Here is a 27447-nt window from a genome sequence, read left to right as displayed (position 1 = left end):
ATGAGCACTCGCTAACAATCCCTTTCACGCCCCCTCTCCTTTTGTGTCTTTCTCTTCGCCCCCTGCGTAAACTCTTTCTCTTGTCTCCTCCCGAAAATTCCCCGCTCAAGAGACGCCGCCACGTCGTCGTGGTAATCATCCTTGCATCGTCCTTGCTCGACGCGACGACAACACGGCTTTGTTTCGTCTTGCGGGTGTTCCTTGCTTTCGAAAAAGAATAAAGAAAAAAAAACAAGAGAAATCAGTGAAACTTATTCATCACTCGAGTTGTCGAATCGAATCGGCGGTCTCATTGACGAATAATCGAATTCAATCAAAAGAGTAAAAGTTTGTATAATAACGAGGGAATGACGTAGTTTTCCGCGAGTCGGAATCGTAGTCGAAAGTAGGTCATCGTTGGTTGACGAGTGGTTGCCATAATATAGCGGCAGAATCCTAGTTCCTTTTTTTTTTCCCCCCCATTCTGCAACAATTCCGATTTCGTAGCTATTCTCCTTATTCTATTTCTGGTTTACGCAAAAATGATGATTCAAAAAAATAATATTTTTTGATCTTAGTTTTTGATAACAGATCAAAGAGAATATTAAAATAGGTATACAACTTTTCATCGTTAATTTTTCCAGTTTCTTTCCCTTATACTATTATTTTATTATCTATTAAAAATATAAATATGACATACCTTCAAGCATACTTTTTATACCGTAAACTCTTTTGAAACAATCGAACGAAACCGCGTAACCGAAAAATGGATATACGGAGCGGACAGTCGCGAGAAAAAGGAGGATTGTTTGGATAAATGAATAAGGTTAATAAAGTTAAAAGAAAGATAGTAGAAAGAATTGAAATAGGGGGGGGGGGGTGATACTGTGATGGAGCCTGCATAGAGACAGAGAGAGAGATTGCTGTCGACGCCCTGCCGTCGCTTCCTGGTTTCCCTATATTGATTTTCTAGTGTGCCTTCTGCTAGACGGAAATGGAGCACCGCACCGAAAGAGAGAGAGAGAGAGAGAGAGAGAGAGAGAGAGAGAGATTACTCAGCGCATGCGCTTCATACGTGCGCGTGCACGGAAATCGGCTAGCAAAGTGCTAGTGCGCTCATTCGTGATCTGTGCTTGGCCGGCTTGTGTAAGTGTGCGCATGTGTCCACCCGCGCACGTGCACCCCGGTCATGTTTACGGCAATGTGTGAGCGCGCTGTAAAACCAAAGAAGGGGAAGTAGGTTGGGATACAGATGTGTTGGAGGCATGTCCGTGTCCCACGTAGGAAGGGTGGGAAACGAATACCTACATCTCCGGGGTTGCAGGTGGTGGTACGAAGAAGATGCGAAGAAAGTGGGGCTATTTTTGCACCTTCGCCCGGAGAGAACGATAGAGAAGCGCGCGTATAATACGAGAAGGATTATCTCTGGCGTCGAGCTTTCGTGCTCTCTCACTTTTTCGGCTCGTCTCTCTCTCTTTCTCTCTCTCTCTCTCTCTCACTTTCTTCTCTTTTCCGCCACTTTAATCCTCCTTTAAGTTTCACTTTCTCGCACTCTCCGTTTTCTTCGATTTATGTTTATATCTTTCCTCGTATTCGTGTAAATATACCGGAATCGAATCGAATCGATCATTGTGACGAATGACAATTGGAATATATGTTACATTCGATTTTGTGGATGTTTGTTGTAGCTGAAATTTTGGTCGAATAAATTTCGTATCCCGTTTGCCGGGTTGGCCGTGAAAGGAGTTCAGTAGTAAAGGACAACGCGTGGTCGGACGCTGGCGATCGATCAGTTATTTCTTTCTAAATGATTCAAGGACACAAGTTCGTCCGTTATCTACAATTCTCAACGATTGGTACGATTTAATAATATCGTATTATCGTACGATTAATTGTAACGATTAAAATTATAGAATTACAGAAAACACAGAAGGAATTTTTCATGGAAGGCTACATCGTTTGTTTTCGCGTGATATTCCCGAGGAAAAATACACTTGAACTTTGCTTCTTCTTTCTTTTATCTCGTCTCCCTTATATTCCTTTTTTTTTTTTTTTTTTTTTCGTCTTGTCTTTGGTTACTCTATTCATCCAACCGGGCGACATTGCTTCGGGGCAAGTTTTCTATCGAGGCACTCGTTCTTCCTCAAAAGCCCTTTCTCGAGCGAGAGAGGCTCGTTTCGATGAAACGCGATAACGAGAGTCGATGAAAAATTAAAATTCCTCGACGTTACGAATACGAAGGTACGAGTAAAGGGAACGGATATCGTGATCGATCCCACCGATTTCGAATTTATTTCTCGCTTCAGTTTAGAAACCTGCCTCGCGTGAATTTCTTTTTGAACGTGAAAAATTATTCGTACGAAATTAGAAATGTGACATCATGACGCGTAGAAATATATGATAAATTGTTTATTATCTTCCCTGGGCACTGATAAATAGTAATTTAGATTTAAATGATATGTTTGCAGGATCGCATGACAGCTAATGGAAACTCACCACTGGACAATATGAGAACGTTAGAGCATTATTTGAGCGACATTATGCGGGCTGGTACAGCAGATACTCCGGAACACGTGAAAGGTAAGTCAACTTGCGATCATTAATCATTGTACATTGATAAACAAAATTTGCATTTCTTGTCTTCTCTAAAAATTGAAACACTTAAAAACACTCTGTTTCTTCTTCTTGAAAGCACAATTTTAATTAGAGATTACGAAATTATTAAAAAAATGCAAAATTAATGTAAAAATTTTAATCGATAGCTCTTTTCTCATAATTCGATCCGAACGAGATGTATAAATACAGAGTTCGAAGTGATTCCAAAACGAGATAAATAAATTCTAACCTTCGACTTTTCTTTTTTTCTTTCCTAACCTTCGATCAAAATAGACGAAAATAAATACAAGTTCGAAGTGATTGGAAGGAAAGTAAGGGGATCGAGGAAATATACTTTAAGGACAATCAAGATAAATCGGGGAGCAACGCTTGTCGCTTTCGAATGCGCATAATAAAGTAGGATCATTGAATAAGTCAACTAGCTATCCAAAGAGACCAACGAAACCGACGAAACAGCCACCCAACCGACCACTTAACGTAGACCAGCCCTTCTTATCACCCTCCACTCGACGCGGCTCTACTACACACTTTACTCTATCCCTCTACTCTGTGTATATACATATACACTGTGTATGTATACATATATATATATATATCTATACATCTAACTCGAACTCCGCAAACCAACGCGGAGACCGAGCGCTAAAGAAGTAGGAAGGAAACTCGCAAACGCTTTGCGTCTCGCAATCTCCTCTCTCTCTCTCTCTCTCTCTCTCTCTCTCTCTCTCTCTCTCGCTTTCTTTCTCTACTCACCCTGTCTGCGAGCTCCGACACAACCCTCAGACAAGCGGTCTCGCGCCTACAGTCAAGGGCAAGGGTGGTACCGCGAGACCTCTTCTTTCTTAGGTCGTCTACACACCGAAACCATACGATATCGGCAACCAGAAGGAAATTGCCAGCTTCGCCGGCAACCGGTATTCGTGTAAAAATTTTCCATAAATGTTTAGTGAATCGTGACTTATCGTGTGTGCGTTGCGTGAGAATATTTAAATATATTTGATATATTTCGTGTAATTGAAGGAAGAATATATATATGTTTAATAATATTGTAGTAAAGGGTGTTAATATATATTCATTTTTTTTCTTTTGGAAGATCGATTCTAGGGGTTGAAACAAATATGAAATTTGGAAGAATAGAAAAATTTCGATCACGGTTTATTTATTTTATTACGATTTAAATTTTAGACGAAGTAAGGTGGGAATGAAGTGAGAATGAATCTTCGTTACAAAATTCTTATTTCGTTCCATTTAAGGGGGTTAAATTGTTTATTATTAATTTAATTAAATAAATCTGAATCGATATTTTTGTATATCAAGTTTTGTTCGTCTTGATTTCAAAATTGAAAATCAATTCTAATGTTCAATCAATAGTATAATAAATATATTAATAAGCTACATATTGGATATATCCTTTAAACTTTATATTTTATATTGTATATTAAATCTTTATATAATATACTAAATATACAAATATACTAAATATACTAAATATTTATACAAAAAAAAAGTTAAGAAAGTTAAAAATTAAAAATATCTGAATATAAGCGGATTTATGGGATAATGAATTGGAATTATTTTAGAATAATATTTTATTAGATATATAATATATAATAAAGTTATTTTTCCCTCGCCTAAACTAAATAAACATTTTGAAATTGTATCATGTCATTTTATATTCGTTTCAATAAATAAAATTTTCAACAACAAGATCTTTTAATTTTTCATAAAAATATGCTTCTTGAAAGATCAAGATCTTTATAATAATCGATCAAGATTATTTCCAAAATTGTCACATTTTTGGAAATAAAAAATCGTTGAACTGATTTTTCGACATTTGTTATTTTTGATACGAACTCGTTTCTTTATTAATTCGTTTACAATTCTGTTATGATATCCATTATCACCCGTTTCTTCAACAACGTAAACTTTTTTTCTCAAATCGCTAAATGTGTTAATGATAATTCGATCCATTTTCAGCATTGGAAAATTATATTTATTTTTCCAGGAAATATAATAATGAACAAATATAATTTATATTTCTCATACATTAGAAGTCAATGTTTAGTTTTAGTTATGTTCAATATATGTTGTAGAATAACAACGTAGATTCTTCAAGTTGATTAAAATTCCTGTTTCTTCGTGTGATATTTTTAGCGATTTCTTTATAATAAGAAATAACGCATGATAATACGAGATTTTCGCATTCATAATGAGATTTTCCAATTTTTTTTTTTTCCTTTCCATAGATTTTTTTCTAGAAAATTATATACACAACGTTACTATCTATGTAATAATTTCGAACGATAATTGATATTCTTTATTCATTCTTCTTGATTTTTTCATGTTTCGTGACTTGAATCACGAAATCAATATCAATGTTGTGGATAAATGAAAGACTTATATGTTTATTTTTAATCCGCTTTGTTCGATCGATCAAGATCAATTCATCGAATATACCATACAATCATATGATATACATACCTTAAAGAAAATATTTATTTTAAAGGATTTATGATATATAGGATGTGCGAGATATATATATTTTTTCTTTTAATTTATATATGTATATGATAATTTAATTGTATGCAAATGATAATCAAATTAACGTAATTAAATATATATAATTAAATTATCATAATTCAATTATATTTAAATCCTTATTATATTTTGTCCAGCACTGTGAAAATTGGAAAAGAATTGAGCGAGTTAATGTTAAATTAATCTCGGCTTGATTCTTTGTGAAGAAATTAATAAATGAAAAAATATATATAATAGGAAAAAAGATAAGAATATGAGATATCTTTCTTTTGTTTTTTTAATTTAAGAAATATTAAAATAATTATAAATAAAATAATAAAATAATATTATATGAGATATGATACATGAATATAAATATTGTAAACTTGTGAATTTATTTTCCTAAATTAAAACAAAATTGGATACATAGAAGTTAGAATGGTAACATGAGAATGAGAATATAACTTTCCAAAGAGATAAATTATTAAATTGTTAATGAATAAATTTTAATCATAAAAATGTCAAGTACAACAATATAATCAAAATTTATTCTATAATCAAATATATCAATTTCATGTTGTATTACAATAGATCTAATAATATCAAAGAATTAGATTCATAATTAATTTCAAGTTTTTTAAATTTTTGTAGTTTTTTAAATTTTCTTTCTTTAATTTTTTTATTCTTGATATTTGTTCTTGGAATCAGTCAATTGAATTTTATTTCATTATTTATTATAAAAAAATATCAATTATTATTAATTGGATATTTTATTTTTTATCATTATATCCTAATCAAAAACATAATATACTTCAAACCTCTATTAATATCTGAATCTATGCTTTTGAATATCTATATAAAATCAAAATTATTTGCTTTGAAATAAGATAAGAGAAATAAGATATCAATTATCCATTAAAATTTTAATCTTCCAAGTTTTTATTAAATCAATACCTTTTGTTTCTTCCATTTCTTAAGATTTATTTATTATCTTTTCTATTAATAAATATTTTTTATATATAAAATGTTTAAGAAATTCCAAATATCAAAATAACAAAATAAATCTATGAGCCAGTTACTATATTGGGCAAATAATTTTGAACACTGGATATAATAATAGCGCCTTAAATTTTTAATCAATAATGGGCAAAAATTTAAATTTTAAATTAATTTAACTGTTGAATTTAAGAATAAAGTTATTTCAATAAATAATTCACATAATTTATTATTCAAAGCATTGAATCAATTGTTATAATAAAAAACATATAGCAGCTACGAATATTCGAGCATTTTAAATAATCTTATTGTTTTAACTTTATTTGAAATTTTGATCAATTAATTTTTCACCTCATTAGTGTTCACCTCTTTAAAATATATAAAATTATATCTAGATATTATAGAAATATATTGTGTTCTAAGTTATTTTACTTTCACTTATTTATTTTTCTTTAAATAAATAATATATATATATATATATATTAAGTTAAGACTTAAGTCAAATTGAGACTTAACATTTACAGCATTGAATATTAATGAAGAAACTTATTGAAAATTTCGAACACCTGTTTTATTTGTTTGTACAAATTATGTTACACAATTAGCTGCAGAAGATACATCAAACAACACATAAACGTCAATTTAAATAATTGTACATTTGCAATTTAAAAGACTTATTAACTTATAGTTTTATATGTGAGATGCGGAATTCCTTTATCTTTACTTTTTAATTTTTTTCTTAGTAATTCTTAGTAATTCTTTTTGACAACCATTAAGAGAAAATCACAGCAAATTAATACATCATTAAATTAAAATATTTTTTCAAGATTTTAAAAGTGGAAATATAAAATATTTTTAATTCAAAGATATAATTTAAGCTACTAATTTTATTCAAAAAAGTATTTTCAATTTAATACATTTCATTAATATATAAAAATAAAAATTAGATGTGTATACAAGAATTTTCTGTTGAAAATTAAAATATGTCAAGTAATCAAAAAAATATTAATAAATTTAAAATAAAACAACTTTCTTGCAATGATGTAAATGTTGCCGTTATATTTTTCATTTTATTTAAGATTCAATTACTATTAAAATTCTGATATCTATTATTTATTTTTATACTATTGTATATTATATTATTATTATCTCCTCCCATGTTTTACAAATTCAATATTTTTACTAATAGAAACTGCTTCTTATTTTTAATTATTTTAACAATTAAAATTTTCTTGAACGAAGATCAATTATTTTACAACCATTCGAGGAAAAATAATTTTGTTAATTAATTTACGTTAATTATTCCCTTTTTTACTCGTACCTTATTATTTTCTTAATTAACGAATATTTATATACAAGAAAATTATCAAAAGGAGAAGAAGCAAAGATTTGACATCTCCACAAACCATCCGACTTCTTTGCTTTGCTCTTAATTATCGATTCCTTTAGAAACCGAAAACCATTGAAATTATCTTTCCTCTTTATCTTTCAACGCCGCAATTAAAATCTGTTCACGATCGAAATATCGGAAATAACGATCATTCGAGATCCACCGCGAGAACAAAGAATAGATCATGGCGACGATTATTCTATTATTTTCCGTTACAAAATTCACGATTCGATAGAGAGAGAGAGAGAGAGAGAGAGAGAGAGAGAGAGAGAGAGAGAGAGAGAGAGGGGAGCGTAACCCTTTTGCAAAACGATGTCTGGTCGAAGATACTCTCGGGTGAAAAAAAATGAATAATAGGGTTGAGGGTGGTGGGATAGGATAGGAAATCGCGGAGCGCGAACGAGTCTTTATTCTAGAACAAAAACCTCTCTTCAGGCATTGTAAGGCTCCGGCTTGGAGTGGGCGTGCTTGCTTGCTACGACGCCATCTTTAAAAGTGTCAGCATGGCACTTTAAACTGCACCAGTAGGTCAAGTCTCGGAAAATCCGGGTGCAACCTCGAGACACGGTAGTACCGCGTGTAGCAGCATACCATCTTTAGCCAGTCATCTTTTGGACAAGCGAAAATAAAAAAAACCTTTCGCTTCGCTCTCCGACCATGTCCCTTACTTACGAGAAATCTTACGTACAAGAACATTAACACGCCCACCGATTCGATTCGATTCGATTCGAATTTCGATTCGAGGGAGAAAACTCGAGATCGTGTGAAAGATCGCGGTTCCCATCGAAAGTTTGGATCCTCACTTTTTACCTTCGAAACAATACAAAAATACATGGAACGATCGGATAGAAGTTTAGAACCATAGATCGATATCGGAGAAAATGATCACGCCACAACAATGCCGTAACAATCGCGTGCCTCGCGTCGATAAGATCCTGTTAAAAATAAGCAAATCGATTTTACGTTACGGCTACGGTTTTTTTTTTTTTTTTATACCGCGTTGCGCCGCGTATATCGTTCCGTAATTAAGAATTGCGAATTTCATTTCGCTCGTTTCCACATATATTTTTTTTTTTCGCGCGAAACAGAATCGATCGTGTATCCCGATCGTGTCCCAATTATTCCTAAGTTGAGATCTGATTGAGGGAAAGAAAGAAAGAAAGAAAGAAAGAAAGGAAAGGAAAGGAAAAAGAAAAAAGAATAAAAAAAGAAAACGGTATCGCGAACACGCGCGGCCCACCGATGGAATCGCGTGCGCGCATTCATCCAGATATTTCACGGCGAGCAGCTAGCCAGGCTAGCTAGGCTAGCGGCCAACCAGCGGCCAACTTTCCGTCCTTGAACGACACGGGCTTTACGATTGCATTCTCTGACCTATATATCGCGCGTACATGTGTCGTGTAATCAGTTGGTAACGTCGACGGGATTCATAGAGGGTGGTTTTACGCCGCGCGCCAGCCCATCTAGGGTTTCATTCGATCGTGCTTTCTACCCTTCCCGCTCTCCCTTTCTATCTCTCTCCCGTACCCCACATCTCTCCCGGCCCCGCTACGTACAACGATCGTGTAATTGAAAAGGTGAATGGATAAAGAGAGCACCGCGTGAATACGTAAATAGGTAAATACGCGTGTGTGCACGCGTGTGGCTGAGATTCGATTTCGAAAGAAAAGGGGGAGGATTAACACTTGCGCAACCGGTTTCCGCCGATACAGTTTTTTTTTTTTTTTTGCACGTTTTTTTCGTGCACAATTTCCATCTAAAAGAAAGACAGATTTTTTTTTGGAATATATCATTNTTTTTTTTTTTTTTTTTTTTTTTTTTTTTTTGAATCGAAAAGAAGTTAGTTCGAGTTATAAGTTCATTTTCTTCAACAGATAACGGACGATTAGATTTGCACTTCAGTCGATATTAAATTATCTGTGTTTGATGAATTTATCACTTTCATTTGAGATTAGGATCAGATTCGATCGACCATATAATAGTCTTAACAACAAGAATATTTATAAATTATTATGCTAGCAATTAACTTAATTTTTAAATAATATAAATAAATAAAAAGATTATTCTAATTAATTATAGATTTTAAGAAATGTATTATAATAATAATTAATTAATAAAGAGAATTGTATTAGCGATAAATTAGTCATAAATTCTCAATAATTATATTACTAGGAATTATAGATTTTGGAATTATATAAGAGATACGCGTGGATCCTCTTTTTTTTTTTCATGTCACGAGTTCCCCTTCTAAAATGGGCCAATTTTTCGTAAGGAAAAAATGGAAATGAATCGCTCAGTTTTTTCATAGATGCTATATGTACCATGCTATGCATTTCGCTGTCGACGCGACATTCTCGTATCGATCCCAGTGAATCGCCACGGCTGTCTTTCTGCGGCTCTCGACCTTAATCCAACCAGAAAAGAAAAGAAAAGAAAAGAAAAGAAAAGAAAGAAAAAAAAAAAAAAAGAAAAAATGATCTTCAGTTACGATCGTTGATTTTTCTTCATTCGTCGTTCGAGAAAAAAAGAAACGTCATGGGCTGCGATAAATCCTTTGGTCACGTTGATGACGAAGCGTTTCTCGAAGTTATGAGATGGCGCCATGTAGATGCGGTATTGACCAGGAATATGCGACAATGTCTTCTCGAGAATGCAACCCGAATTATCGATCGTAAAAAAGTTGCCAGGAAACCGCGACGAAGATGAAACTGTCAACCAACTTGTTTTAAAAAACATTAATCCTTTGCATTGAAATGAAGAGCTCAACTTGTCACAAACTTTCTATGTCGAAGTAGAAAATGACAAGTCACACGTGTGCAAATATATATATATATATATATTTCTTCCAGATGAGAATTATAAAAGTCGATAATACCTTTTAAAGAAAGTAAAGAATTTTATATATGAAGAATTTTTATGAGAAATTTGTTCAAATTTATTTGTTTCTGATGTATATATTTATAATGATATAACTTTATGAAATAAATATCATTGTGCATATCTGTTCAATAATAATCAATTGATTTAATTTAGAGAAAAAAAAACAAGTTCTAATATTAACTAGTATTTCATAAAAAAAAAAAATTAAATTTTATGCTTTATTGCCTGTAAATAAATTGTAATGAAAGGGGTTGAATTCAATCACATGGTAAACGTTCTTCGATCGTTTGCTGTTTTCTCGTATTATTTCCTTGGATCGAAATTGATCGGTAAAGCATGGATAAAATATATATTTACCAAGTGTCATTAAAGTAGCAGAAACAGCAAACAATTTCCGAAATAACGTATCTTCTTGTATGTCGTAAAGTTTGATAAAGTAGTTGGGCGTGAATTAGAGATAATAATCGAAAAAATAAAGCTGACGTCCGATAAGACGGTAACGGTGCAAACAATAAGTGTATAAAGCGATAAGGTGTGATTGGACTAAAAATAGTATTCGGATCGTATAGTCGAAAATCAATTCAACGAATGAATAAATCCAACTATTTTTTTTTTCTTTTTTACATCTCGATTTGTAATGATCTTCAATAGGAATGATATCCTAGAAACATTATCAAAAAAATTTCATTTCAGACATTCGAAACGAAAATAAAATTTAATAAAAAATATATGAAATATGATTAATAAGTTTTCTTTATTTATTTAAATGAAATATATATATTTCGGTAAATAAATAATTTACACGTGTACTTAAGCAGAATCGTCAACTTGATGAATAATTTAATGAATAAAATTTCAGAATCACATCGAAATATCACATGATGTTTGATTACATGAAATTTAGAAATTCTGTATAGTATATGGTTAATACCGACCGAGTACTCGCGTAACGCGTTCTTTGAATAATGTATAAACTGGAAAAGATGTATACCGCCATCTCTAGGTAGCTTGTAAAAGGAACCACAAGCACCTTACATCGCGTAATCGCTCGTTATATTTTAAAATCTGTTCAAAAACTCGATTTTAAATTTGTACGATTGAAATACGACGATCCTACATCCTCGATTGAAATTATTTTATTTTCGCACTGTCGATCTGTTAAATATCAACGGTTGAACGGTAATAAATATATATCTCCGATCTTTGATCTTCAATTACTGCAATTTAAATCAGTATTCAATCATTTTGCGCGATTTATTTTGAGGATCGATTCTTCGTACCGTGGATGCAGTAAAAGAAGAGAATTTTATATTCGAAACTGACAGTGGAAAATGGCACAAGGGCTTATTTAAATTCGATCGAAATTGGCTACTTGCCTATTGACCAACTGCCACCATCAGCCGCATTGCAGTGACCTGCAATGTTACGCTTCTTACATTGTATTCGGTAAGCGTAAAAGAAGTGTATCTTCCAACGTATATCTTCCAACTACTATTCTTTCAACTCTTTACGCGTGTTACATTATTATATTCTTCTTCGTTGACAAAATAGCATCATTTGATCGAAAAAATGTTATCAATCTATTTTTAGAAGGCAAGTTCGACCGATTTAATGAAATAATAAATAAGCATGTCAGCATTTGGCAGCAACACCAGTGACAACAGCAGTAATAGCAGTAACAACGGTAGTACTAAGCAACCCTTTGTATCTTTGGTTCCGTGCCATTAGCGACGTATATTTAAGCCGCTGTACATGCTGTCGACGAAACAAAGCTCCGCAAATATCCTGAGGGACAAAAGGCTTACGTCAAAGAATAAAAAAGGGTAAAAGGGTGCAAGAGTAAGAGTGGATGAAAGCGGTTGGCGGACGAACGAACGGACAGCATACGATGTGCTACTAGCTTCGGGACATCAGGGAGATCCTTTCCTTGCCCTTGCACTTGTAACCTATCAAGGTTACTCGTTTTCAATCTCGTCTCATTCTCTCTATAATTCATACGAAATTATATTCTATCAACAAATTTCTATCATATTGATATCAACTATGAGACATTTTGAGATATTTTATTTTTGAATTATAGTAATCAATAATATTAATAATAAGTATAGTAATAAATATCAAACATTTTTTTCTTTTGAAAATGTGGAAAGAAAGAGGAGAAAAAAAAAAAAATAAAATAAAAACAGAAAATTCTTTATTGCGTGTTCTGAGAATTATTATTTATCGAGAATTTTCAATACGATTTGTTCAAAAATATTTAAAAAATCGTTTTTTGAAATTTATTTATATATTTCTGATTCATTTTCTCTTAAACGATATTATTCTATTGTCAATTATTGTTAATCAATTTAAACTATTTTCTGGATTTTTTGTTTTTTTTTTTCACTTCCTTTATCGAATTTATTTAAAACAACAGCAGAATTGCAAAATCGATATTTTAAAAAAAGAAGAAAACATTCGTGCATCTCACCTATTCTGAAATATTTCACCCAAAATTATATCAAATTTATTTCAATCAAAATTATATCAATTATTTCAAAATTATTTCACTACTAAAAATTCATTGAAAATTATATCTGAGTTTTATTAGTGTTTTTCGATGAATCTATCATATCGTTTGATTTTTAAATCCATCAATATAAATGATATTAATTTTATAAACAACAATTTTATAAACAACAATTTTCAAAAATTATATAGATACAACAATGAGACATAAATGTCAACGTTTTTTTTTTTTTTATAGCTATAATTATTCTCTTCAGTGCGAAAGTTGGAAGAATTCAATTATCAATTTTCGCAATAGATAAAAATTCTTATATAATTGATCGATCATATCGGGAAGAACGAAGCTAGAGAGGTAGATAAATAGATAAGTGGGTAGATAGATAGATAGATAGATTTATTAGAGGGCGGGAAGAGATAAGAGACGACAATCAGGTGAAAAAAAAATTGTACAGAGGGAAAGGAAAGAAGCCTTAACGAATAATGAAAGGAAAAACCTATTATATAAATTCAAGGATACTGTACACAATATATCATATTCGTTTAGTTACGATATTTCATTGAAGGTATTGTACGAGTGATGTAATAGCAATTCGTCGCGACGCGTGCATTATATGGCGCTTAATCGTTATCGGAGATCGTGATAACTTGAAGAGTACAAAGCGTTCAATCGGACCGATCGAGAAAATATCGCTATAAATTATATTATAAATTTATTAAATGATTTCACGTACTATAAGTATATTAAGGTGAAACGAAGTATGTATTGGATCGATATTTACAATCGTTAACTGTAATAGAACCGAACTTCATCGTTTAATTTTTTGAAGTGTGATTAACTATTCAAAATTTTTCTCAAAAAAAAAATGAAATAATTTCAACAATAACAAGATACAGATAACAAGAAATTATTTATATACACATTCATTTATTATATTATGAACATCATTTTCTGAACGAATATATTCATTTTAGAATGTTAATAATTTATTTTATGACATATATAATTAATGTAATGAAAAAAATATGTTAAAAAGTAGTTTTATTACTTTAAAACTAAGAGAAATTGAAACTTCAAATTTCTTGAGAATCTTAAAAATTAATAATTATTTGTTGTATTTTTTTAATTAATTTTTAATTTAATTTAAGGTTAGGTTAGAGAATAATTTCTTCTTATTATTGAAAAAACATCGAATCAAATATTGGAGTTAAATAATTCTCGAGTCGAATCGAATATTAAAGAACCAATGAATGATTATAATTTATCTTTTTATTATTACTTTTCCATATCTATATTCGTTTTTTTTAATATTGATTCATTTTTATCCACCATTGTAATGCGATGCTTTTTTTTTACTTTTCGCTTGTCCATGTTCCTCATATTAATTTCTTCATTAATATCATCAACAGATTTGTATCTCAACACGCACGCGACAATATACACGCGACAATATGCACGCGACAATTAATCACGAGAAAAAGAAATTATAGAAACCTTCAAATTTTCTTGATTAAAATTAAATAACATCAACTTTCATTTTGTGAAATGATAAGCATTTAATAAACATAATAAATATACATAAATATACATAAATAAATATATATATAGGAAATTTCTCTTTAACGTTATTAGTGGACAGTAAATTGTGTCTTGAGAAACAAACTATCTAGCGAATATTCGATTTATGCATGTGTCTCGAAATTGCGATCGCAATATGACCCGAGATTCACAATTCTATACAACGATTAATGCGGTTCGTTACCTCGATCATTGACTAACACATTGTTACGTAAGAAATCCAAAAATAAAATAGCTCTCGTAAAGAGAGAAAAAGGGAACACGTGTGATTGGTAATCGGTTCAAAATGATTTCAAATTTTTCTCGATAAATTGTACCAGAATATTTTCAGATCTTTTTTTCAATATATATCGATAATATTATAATTGAAAGAACAATACTTGTCTAATTTGAAAATATATAAAATCCACAACTCAATGATTTAATTACATATAAATATTTCTTTTATAAATAATATTTGCAATAATATATTACAATATAAATAACATCCATAATAATGTATAATACAATGAATATTTTGGAAAAATTATATATTTTAGAATTAATATTGCCCTATTCTATTACTAGGAAAGGACGAAAATTAACAACAATTATTTTTATATTTTTTAATTATCATTGTATGTTCCATACAAATGAAACATTTTATGCTATTCATTTGGGATAATTACTTTGGGATTTGGGATCACGGGGGCATAAGCCACTTAAGTTACGTGCCAAATGTCATTACATTACCGGTAATTTTATTACATGATTATTCGTTATTCCATATAAATATGCATGTGTTTATATATACGCGTTAAATAATAAAGAAAAAAAAAAAAAAGAACAAAAGAAGATCGAGTTAATTGCAACATTGAATCGCGCGATCGAGTCGAGAGGTCGATCGAGTCTAAAGGAGAAGCAGAGACGTCGGACCAGTGAACCAGGGCAAGCCGTGATCCATCATCACGTGTATCGCCACAGCTGTTTTGGCAGTCAGCTGGTCCGGCCTATTCGTGCTCGTACAGCGTATCTCTTGCACGCCTTCGTGTCGGTCATCCTTCGTGTCAAACCTACGATAAGGCTTCGTGCATACTGAATCATTTTGCTGAGTGAAACGAATGTTTTATTTTTTTTTTCTCGCGATGATCGTATTTCATTACTACACAATCCGTATAAATATTGGCGGACGTTCCCTCGTTTTATCGTAAACTGTGGACATCGATCAACAAGAAAAAAAAAAAAAGCATCAATGTGGAAATTATCGATAACTCTTCCATATTCAAACACACGAACTTTCTTTTCCTTTACCATTATTTTTTTCGAGACATCGAAAGTTCCTGACTTAATGGCGGGGACGTTCGAGATGTATATGCAAATAGAGCCAGTTTTCCTCAATCTGTTTGTATCTCTCATGTTTATCCATTATGTATGGGGTCTAAAATGTGTAAGCCGGAATTGGGTGCAGATCAATGAGATTGAAGTTGAAATCGAAATTTCCACGTTAATCGGAGCAACTAGGCCTGCGGGACAGATATGCAACGACTAAGCCGGTAACGTAATGGCTGAAAGTCCGAAAGGCCGAAAGGCCGAACGATGAGCACACATCGAAGTCTAAATTTAGACACGCTCGTGCTGCTTACTTCCGCTTATTTTAGCTTAGGGGCCAACCGTTTCAACCAAGCTCAACGTTTCGTTTCTTGCTTTCGATCTCGCCATTTTCTCTTTCGTTCGATATTTTCTTTGTTTGAAAATTTCCGTTGGAAATTATTACCAGAGCTATCATTTCTTTCGACAGGATATCCGCGTTGTCCTGGTGAAGTGATTAAATAACTGTAAAGACGATAATCGATAAAAAATACGAACGTATTAATTTAGAATGTGTTTCAAAATTGTGCAACTTGCGTTTCTGCTTTGTGAAATTCCATGCTGTTGCGCAGTTCGATCGAATTGAGTACTGCGCACGCGCTCATATACAACCTCATTTATGTATGCACTAATTTTCACGATAAAGCTACGTACGCAAATTCCTTCGTCCCTCTGTGTTTACAATTTTCATCGACGTTATCGATGATTGTCATCAATCTGTTAACATATTATTTACGTTACGAAATACGAAGATATGGATCATTGACGAAAAAAAAAGGAAGGACGAGTTATTTTTCTAATTTCTGATATTCTCAATATTATTAAATTATTTTTTGATATTCTAAAAATGATTTCGGATATATATATATATATATTTGCGCGTTTTGGATCCGAGGATCCAGTGTGTTTATTATTTTTCTCATACTTGAAAGGATTTACGCTAGAATTATTCGAAACTTTTTGTTTTGGTTAATCATTGCTATCGCATAAAAATTACATGAAAATATCTAAATGTCGCTGGTGATATAGATAGGAATATTTGACGAGCAACGAACTTTTTCAATTGGACAAACGAGGGTGAGGATATATAGGTATGCTCATTTCGATGTTGAACAATTATGTAACGGGTGTGCGTCATAAAATGCCGATGTCTACGTATCAGTGCGACGTTGGTCGAACCGCGAAACGACCGCGAGTTGTGTCGCAACAAGTGCGAGCGCTAATAATTCTGTCGTTTAACCTTGAACATCGATTAAAGCATCCTTCGTATCGGTATGCCTCTTGTTGCCGTAGAAACGTTACATATATATATAGATATTACCGCACGTGCACCGTTCACCGTGTATAATCGTTTACAAATGATGTGACAAAACGGGGATATTCATTTGTACATTTGCAATTAATCGAAGATAAATTCTTAATACTGCAATAACTTTATAGCTTTTTACTGCATATTGTGTTTAACGAAAGATATCTTTTGTTTTTTTTCTTTTTTTTAAGACTGCTAACAATTCTAAAATAAAATGCGCGCATGCGATTGAATATCGTATTATACGTTTCGTTAAGTTAAGTCTATAACAGGTATATATTAAATAAATAGCAGGTATTTTAGCATGTTAAATTGGAGTATTAATGCATATCGAACTTCTAAATAATGAAATATAATTAACGATAGTATACAGATACAATATTATATTTGTGTTGCAAAATTGTAATGGAGAAGTGTGACGATGACGAAGAGTGTTATCTTTACTGATATATATATATATATATATATATAAATGCATGTACTACACGTGTAAGTAACTTGTACATAGTATTAAGTATTATCATTCGAGCGATTCAGTTCACAGAAATAGCAATCAGAAGCAACGTTACGAATTGGAAAAATGCAAGACAATTGCTAGTAAAGACACAATTGTATAAGATTGTGATGGAGAACAGAGGTTAATGACTGACGAATAATAGTATAATAGTTTCGAGTTGAATTTGACACGTGACCAAAGAAATTGGCGCACCGGAACAACGTTCGCGGATTTCATATTCGCGATATCACGTGTATAGAGAATCGCATATATAAGCATTCGCAAGCAGACAACCTTGAGCGTATTATCGAGTTCCTCCACATCGTGGTTCTACAGGTCTGGACAAAACGTTAGAATATTTTTGTTATTTCTTGAATCGTGGTCTAGTTTTTTTACTTATAAATATTATATAATTTTGTAATATGATTAACAAAATAAAATAATATTATAATAAATATATTTTTTGGATAATATAACGCGTATAAATTTAACATTAAGCATTCTTCATAATTCTTTATGAACTATCAGTAAAGAATTTTAAAACCTTTCGCGTCGATTTATAAAATATTTTATTTCGTTTGAAATCAATCGACGAAACTTTGATCTATTTCGGCAAAGTTCCAACATAGAAGAAAAATTAGGAGCTAAAACCAGCTTAGCGTAGCTGATTCATTTGGATTCGATGAGTAGTTCAGTGATTCATAGTTATCGATGAGTCGATCGAATTACGATTGAGAACCATCAAATAGCAGGGAAAGAGACAAAAAATATTAATATGATATGAATGGTAAAGTGGATAAATAGAGAAATGATCTACGATATATATAGATATCAATGATATCGAAGACAATAGATGCGCTACATAAATATGCTGATGTACCGCACACGGTTGTTTTTGAGTCATCGCGTTTCAATGCTGAAGCAGTGAACGGGGGCAATGTGGCCATGCTACCAAGGGGTCGCACGCGTTTCATATGTACATACATATATATACATATGTATGTATATAGAAGAATATTTCTAAATCTATTCGTATATTTATATACATTAATAATATGTATATACAACGTACCATTTTTATTCCTAGTATATTCATATAAAATTTATTTGTTACGCTCGTATATTTTCATGTAGATATATATATATTTTTCGAGTCTTTTTTTTTTTATCTTCTTTCAAATTATCTTTTCTTAATTTTTTTAAGTATAAATTTTATGTTAATTCTATAATAACCATGAATTTTGACCATTTAAGATCGTATGTTGAAAGAATCATTTGATTGCGTATTCGAAATCGTTCGATTCAATTAGCAGTTGTGTAATAATAGATCTGATATATTAAATATCGTCTCTCGTGTTTGCGATTGCAAATAAAAGATGTGACGAATTGCAAAGTAAAAACATACGTAACATTTATGTCGGGGGCATATGAGATTCTGTTTACGTCCCTGCGGTGTGCGTTCCGTCTCTTACTTCCCGCCCCCCTGCCCATAGTACGTCATCGAGTCGTATCTCGTATACATCGTTCGAACTCGCTTCGTTCGTTTGTCTTTGGCGTAAACCCTTTCTCCTTCTCTTTCTCTCTTTCTATATCTCGTATGTGCACATATGTGAAACTCTGCCAGTGTGTACTCATGGATGACTCTTGTAACTATCTTCGTCAGTCATATAGCACTTTTTCGCTCGATGTGACACTGCGAGTAGTGGTTGGGAGGCTTCACCACGGCGCCATCGATCCCTTTTGCGCGCGTGCTCTAACTCTGTTGCGCTCGTGAACGAGAGGACACGAGCATGAACGCGAGTGCCCGCGCGTGCGCGCGCTACACGACAAACGCGTTGGCAGAGCGGTCGTCGGTGCGCACATCGCGTACATGCATGTCCGCCATGGACTTCGTCTCGTCTCACCGCTCTTCGCCTCTCTTCGGTTGGTCTCGCTTCGCTTCGTCTCACCACGTTCGTTTCGCCTCGTCTCGCAATAGCTTGCCTCACCGCGCCGCACCACCGCGCACTACCAGCTTCCTCCCACGCCTGGGGGCCGGGGACCATCGCGGAGCGGCCATTCCTTCAGCGAACTTCGAACAGCGCGTATCGTAGTATCTTGTGTCCGCACGCGTCGCGCAATCGCAGTTGGAACCGTAACAGTGACCATAATCGTAACCACGCCTTTTTCCAAAAAACAAATAGTTGATAGTGTCGCGTACGTTGATCGAAAGTTAACGAATCAAGTACTCAAGAAAGAAGCGACAAAGTGTGAAGAAAAAGGTCGACGATCTGTTTTCGAAACAGAAGCAGAATCGGAGCAAAGTGCGCGCGACGACTTTTCCGTTCGTTTCGCTGCTATCGCGTAAACTCTTGACGTAGCAACTACTACTCTCACCTTGTTGGCCGTGAGACGTGATTATCTTCATGCTAATGCAGATACACCGCTTAACCTTCTGTGGTTCGATATACAGTAAAAGTTGCGTTATAACTTCGCGTTTTAGTTGGTGATCGATGAAACACGAGAAAATATAGTGGAATCGAAAAGAAATATAATAAGAAAAAAAAGAGAGACAGAAGAAAGATTAGGAAAGAAGGGAATAAAAATAGAAATAGAAACAGAAGTGCGCGGCGAGTAGCAGTGTGGAATCGAAGATCGTCTGTATGTGCTCGGTGACTCGATAGTGGAGGAGGAGGAAACTTTATCTAGGGTTCATCGGCAAACGGTATCCCGGTACTCCGGTGCTCCCATGCTCCGGTCTGACTGTCGCGCCCGTTAGTGTGCCGTTCCTGTCCGTATGTGTGTTGTGCATAAACTCGAAACTTCCGATGCTTTGATCACGTCCCGTTGCGTGCATTTACTCCGTGTTGTCCGTGTAGTGTCGAACTTATCAAGAATCGGGAATTACCGAGCTTGTTTTCGAGATTGTTTACCGAGGTGAAGTTCAAAGTGCGCAGTGACTACCCTAGCCGGGCCGAGTGGACGACGGACCGGGAAAAAAGTTTAAGGACAAGAGCACACGAGAGGATCAAAAAAATTTTTGGAGTAAGGAGTAAACGGTCGGTGAAACATCGCGTCGACATTCAACGAATCGATTGTGCGACCGTAATCGGATCATACGAACTCACATAGCGGAAGAAGATGTTTCGCGCGTACGGCGCTGCGCCGGCTGAGACACCTTCAACCACCGACATTTATCCATGGACCACCACGTTCCTCAATAAAGGTGCTTATTATCAAACATTGTCATAAGTTAATCGCGGACGATCGTTCATTCGTTTAGCTGCTCATTCCAGGAGCGACTAGGCTCGTGTGGCATTCGAAGGTCCTCTCGAATATCGCGAAGCGAACGCGCGGGGCGGTCACAGGTCCGGGGTACGATGACGCAACCACTCTCCGTGCAGCCTGGCCGTTTTCGGCTCGAGCCGAGAGTTCGTCGACGCGTGTCCCGCCACGTGATCGCATTTCGCATCTCGCACCTCGCGCATTCGCACATCCCATCCTCGCGTCTTCAGCGAACGTGCCACTTTCTTCCTCTGCTATTTCTATCTCGATCGAATGATCGAGAAAAAAAAAGTCAATTTCCTCAAATCTCAATGAATTTATATTATTTTAAATTTTTATTCTTGCAACAAATTTACGTCAATTTTCATGCGTTGATGATGAGGAGGCGGTGTAGTAGGCGGTACTAAAGGGTAACAGAATAAGGGTAGAGTATTGGAAGGGGAAGATTGTCGATAAACAAATATCGTGAAATATATATACTTCTCAACGATAATTCATTAAGTGGCTGAAAAACGTGAATAATATCAATTTTTGAATAAAATTTGATATATTTACAACTTTCATATCATAATATAATGTTTTATTTCGCGAGTAAACTAGCAAATTTATTTAAAACATGTATAAAAATATTTTCAATGATACAATTTAAAAAGAAATCGTTTTTGAAAAACATTGAATCGAATAACTCGATAATAGAATGTATAAATATACGAGCTTATTCAATGATCTATAACTTAAAATGAAATGTAAACCTATACACGATCACGTGAATGTGTATTTGTTTGTGCACGTGGCAAGGACGCATGTCACGCGCGCGTCTCTAGTATTGCATCGTGTCGAATCATGTCCTGTCGTGTCGTGTCGAAACACTTGAACGATCCCCATTGTAGATTCTCGTGAAAGAGAGTAATCTTATAAAGTTTAAAAGATTCGTCGTCCCTCCACTTAGATGCCCTGCACCTGTTTCATGCTGAATCAAAATAAAATACGCGTTTGCACGCATTTTATGAAAACGAATGTTATTTCAGATTTTATGAATTATATTTTTACATGAACACAATCGAAATATTATAAATATAATATAAATATTTATGATTATTTTTTTTTATTTTATTTGCATCATTGACATTCATATTGTATAACTTGACATTTATATTAATACGTAATGTTAGAATTGTCTATCTAAGTTGTTGTTTTATGCTCGTTACAATTTTTCATGGCTATTTGTTTTCTTACAATGATATATCGCGTTTTTCTCTCATCCTTTATTTCGTTCGCTTATAGAGTGTCTTGACCTGACTTGACCTGCGCAACTTTACACTCTACCCCACGGGAAAACCTCCTCTCTCTGTTCGTGCACGGTTTGTTCCAGGTTGCTTACTTCTCTCCCTCCTTCCTTCGCCTCTTTCCTTTGGTAACGCCTCATCAAATATTATGGATACTTTTTATTTCTTTCTCTTCTTCTTTTTTCGTACATTCATTTGTAACTGTTTTATTTGTTTTTTTTCTCTGTTCTTTTTTCTTCTGTCTATCGCATTATCAATGTTTTTTCGTTATATATTTTTAGTAAAAAAAAGAGCAAAGAAAAAGATAGATTTGTATTTTGTCGAATTCGAGCTTATCTTGAGAAATAAATCTTAATGAAAAAAAGATTTATGTCAACGAGTAGAAATAGAAGACGGATAGAAATAATGGAAAGAAATGGAAAGATACGCTTATACACTATGTTGCAACATTTATATCAAATCAACTACACTTAACGTTTCTTATCAAACGTATTTCCTCTTCTTTTTATCTTCTATGCTTTTCACTGACGTTCCGAAAAAAAGCAGAAAGTTGTTTGAGAATTCTTGAGGAATGAAGAAAATTTAAATTTATTTATAAAAAATGAAGATGAATTTCGCGGATAATTTAAATTTGGCGCGTAAAATGACACACATTAACAATACAATTTGTTCGATAAGTCGAACAAGATCGAAAATTATCGAAGATCGTAATGGAAAATTTTTCGTTTTGAATAATCAATCTATCGGTGAATTAATTTAATTAGAAATACGACCGTGACTGAAAGTGATTCAAAGTTGTACGTGTATCAATGAGTTGGCGAAATGGGACAGAGGCACATGATATAACCTCTTGAATTAATTTTACAACGTTGAACTTTTCAACGTTAAATTCGAACTACACGAAATGTTTGACAATTCGTAGTTGATTCTTCTACGTTGAATAAAGTGCCCCTTTCTCCTTTACGTTGTTTCCCAACGACTTGTCCCTTGTCGCAATAGCCTCGACCGACTTTCGAAAATGACACGGACAGTGGCAATCGTTTCTGTGCAACGTTTTGGTTAGTCTCGATTGAATCGAATCGATTTTGTTGAATGGAACGAAGTTCTATTATAAATCAAGTGTTGATGAATCTTTGTCCAGATCTTGTGTTTCGACCGTTAACTAAGGACTAGTCTTATATCTATCGATTACAAATCGAAAAATTCGAATCTTCTTCGAATCTTTCATTTTTAAATAATTTTTCCCGATCGATCATTAGAGAATTAATTTTCTTTCAGAGAAATATTTTTTATCTGACGTAATCTGTTCCGTCGTTGAATATTCATCGCATCTCCTTTATTTCGTATTTTTCTTTTTTTTTTTTTTTTTTNNNNTTTTTTCTTCTTTTAATTCGATGATTACGATGTTACGTAAATGATAATGAGTAATTATATAACAGACATGTTTTAGTGAAAATTACTTTGTTATGCATAAAAGAGTGACGGCAACTTCGACGATATTATCGATTATCGTTACACATGATTGTGTAGCAGAAGCATTGATTTCTGACTTGTACTGTTAATCGGTTAATATCGCATAATATCGAAAAATTTTGTATCTTCCACGAGGTAATTGCGGAGAAGAACGTAATAACCGGCATTATACGAAATCTTTCCATCATTATTAACGCCAGTTGCCGTTCTTTAAGGAAAGTTGGTCACCTCATCGGATTGGATTTCCATTGGTTGATGGACAAGGAAAAAGTTTCGATTAATTCGTGATCAGTTGAATACACCGTGAACTAAAATTTGCGGTAAAAGTGAAATCAGGGAAAAAATAAAACGATTTGGAAGCAATGAAGTTTAAGTTTGAAAACTTGCTAAGTAATATATGTAAATTCCTTCAGTTTAAGACTCGATAATCATTAGATTATTTTGCATTTTTGAGAATCATGTGTTCATTCAAGAATTAATTTAATTTCACAGATATATATGAGTGATTTATTTTCATATATTTAGAGATAAAATTTTTATTGATAATATAATTTTATACAGTTGAATTAGTAAAATAAATTTATCTTTAACAAGCTTTTCCTTATATACGTAATCTGATTAATTATTAAATTATTAAAGATTATCATTAATGTAAAATCATATTATTAATCACTATTTAAAATTGTTTAATAATCAGTATCATTAATTGTAATAAAAAGTTAATTAAAAATTATAATTCATTTAATAATCTTTAATTATGATATGATTATAATTTCGATTACGATCAATCAATAATTTATTTGTAATTATAATACCTATATTTTTTAAAAGTTATAATTTATTACTTATATAATTTTAAATTATAGATAATATGTATATGTATAATTTATATGCATTTATTATTGTTGCAAAAAAAATTTCAACGGGAGATATACATATCAAAACAAAAATTTTTCTGTCGATGAATATTGATCGAAAATATTTTTTTATAAATAAAATTATATAATATGTATAAAATAATTAATTATTACGATTAATAATTAATAAATTACTAATAAATAAATTATGTAGTACTGAAATATATTTTATGATTATTGAATTAATGATAGTTGTGTCTGGATATAACGATAAAAATAATCTAATAATCTTGCTGGTTTGCGAAAAATCTAAGGTGATCAAATTATCTTAAATATTTAAAAAAGATCCATGTTAACATTAGGATTTAACTATGATTTTTTTTTTATATTATTTTTTTTTTTGTTTCATAATGGGAGAAATGGTAGTAATTCAATAATCCAGTCAGTTAATGTCAAAGGTCTTAGCATGACAGATTATTAGAATTTTACTGTCGAAAATTACTATCGCTATTAGAAGAAAAGAGAAGCGAATCCTCTTAGAAAGCGAATAATCTTTATTGAATTTGATTCTGAAACATTTATATTTTTTTCGACTGCTCTCAATCTCTCTCTTTCGTTTATCCTCCATGATTGTCGTTATCGACTAACTTTCGGCCATAAATTTAAAGAAGATTTACTCGCGATAAATTCTGCGTATTTTTCCATTTTTCGTGAATTATCGTTACTTCATTTCATGGCACGAATAATATCAAATAAAACAAAATTCTTACTTTTATACACAATAATTTAACAAGAATATAATTACAATGCTAAACTTTCTATGAGTTATTATAAGTAATTTTTATTGTAAGCCAATATTTATCGATACTCCGAGTTTAAATGTTTTTCAATCTTTTCTTAAATAATGCTCCATCTTACTACGTTCAAGATTATATTATTTTTAATATAACAATTAACTAAATTTTGAAAAAATATAACTCAAATACTTCTGTCTTTCGTTCTATTTAGAACTTTATTATTTTTCTAAATATATTGAAATATTTAAAGTTTTATATGTTCTTCAATTCTTAAATGAAGTTAAAAAAATTCTATGTACTTTAAGAATATAGAATTCAATCTAATTTATTTCTCCTAACAACGACATCTCGTAAAGAAAATTGTAAACTTTTAAAATTTTTCATATATCTTAAAAAAATAAAGTATTAAATATTATTAAGAAAGATAGTATTTTAATTTTAAAATATATTTTTAAAATATTTAGATTATCTAGAAATTGAAAAAAAAACATCGATCTAAACTATCAATAATAATGACAATTTATTTCGAAATATGTTATTACGTGTTAATAAAACGCATAATAAATAAATGGAGAAAGAGTAGATCGATATTAATAATAATATTAATTAAAATAATGAATTAAGTTAATTTTGTTAGCTGAGAAACTGAAATAAGGTTATAATTTAATGTCGCAGTTATATACATATATATAATGAATACTATACTTTTAACTTACATCGATATCTAAAATGAAGTAATAAAGAGATAAAAAAAAAAGCATATACAAGTACTTATTTATTGTTTCATTTATCGAAACAGTAAACGCATAATAAATAAATGGAGAAAGAGTAGATCGATATTAATAATAATATAATGAATTAAATTAGTTTCGTTAGCTGAGAAACTGAAATAAGGTTATAATTTAATGTCGCAATTATATACATATATATAATGAATACTATACTTTTAACTTACATCGATATCTAAAATGAAGTAATAAAGAGATAAAAAAAAAAAGCATATACAAATACTTATTTATTGTTTCATTTATCGAAACAGTAAAATATTCGTCTTGCCTTGGATTATCGAAATAAGACATCGAAAAATTTACCACGACAATGTTTCAAGAAGAAACGATAATTATCGCGTAGTTGCCAATAGAATACACATACACATTAAGCGTACGTATTTCGAAGAGGATACTTAACGTTATCGCGGAACTCCGATAAGATATCGATTTCATTCCACCTCCTAATAAAAGTCTACATTCCTGTTTCAACACGTTGATAATAGGATCCGGCCAACGAGCAATCGTACGAGCAAAACGTCCTTCGAGTGTTGTATTTTTCACATTAAATTTATCTGATTGCGATATATTATTACAACATTGTTATACGTGCAACATGTGCATTATTCTCAATTCGTTTTATTTATATTATATAGTTATATTATATATTATATTATATTATATTATATTATATAATATATTATATATTATATTATATTAGTTATATTATATATTGGAATGCAAAGAAAAACTGTTACGAAGTAACACGGAATTTCCAGTGTTTTCCTCCCTAACGAATTCATATAACATGTACTCGCAATGCGAATTTTTTAAGCGAATATAAATTCTATAAGTCATGTTTAGATCGAAACTTAGCAGTCGAATCGATAATTGGTCGTTTCAAAAAATTCGTTTATCCATCTATCAAAATTGATACATATAAAACATATAAATCTTTTTAAAATTATACATTTAATTAAAATTGTATATTTAATTAATTATATATTTAATTAATATTAATTAAAATTATTTAAGTAAAATTAATTTTTACACGATTTTATTAATAAAAATTATCCATTCATAAGTGTATCTTTGATTGACAGCTCGTTACAGTTTGTTATTCGTTTTTAAAATGATTTGTTGAGTAAAAAAATATAATAGACGATATTTCGAGAAAATTTTCTCAAGGATCGAAATAAACAATTTTTTTTTTGTTTCTAAAAAAGTTTTATTATAAAGTTATATAAGATTGTCAATATATTCCATGGCATTTTTATTTATTGATTTTAGGGAAAAATAAAGGCAATGATTAACAGTTAAGTTGGTTGAAATTTATTTATTAATAATTATAAGCAATTTAAGTTTGTGTTAATGAAGCGAGACGATGGT

General features: G+C 31.9%; 1 protein-coding gene across 1 annotated transcript in view; it reads left to right on the top strand.

The window, feature by feature from the left end:
- Window positions 1–27447, top strand: part of LOC122716042 (cytoplasmic polyadenylation element-binding protein 2) — an 88532-nt gene that overhangs the window by 8593 nt on the left and 52492 nt on the right. Inside the window, exon 3 of the mRNA XM_043938738.1 lies at window positions 2448–2559. Coding sequence (XP_043794673.1) covers window positions 2448–2559 — 112 coding nt within the window. The remainder of the gene's footprint in view (window positions 1–2447; window positions 2560–27447) is intronic.

Source organism: Apis laboriosa, unplaced genomic scaffold, assembly GCF_014066325.1.
Source record: "Apis laboriosa isolate Shangri-la unplaced genomic scaffold, ASM1406632v1 scaffold41_cov147, whole genome shotgun sequence".
NCBI classification, from domain to species: domain Eukaryota; kingdom Metazoa; phylum Arthropoda; class Insecta; order Hymenoptera; family Apidae; genus Apis; species Apis laboriosa.
The sequence above is the reverse complement of the archived record's forward strand: the minus strand, read 5'-3'. Positions and strand labels throughout refer to the sequence as shown.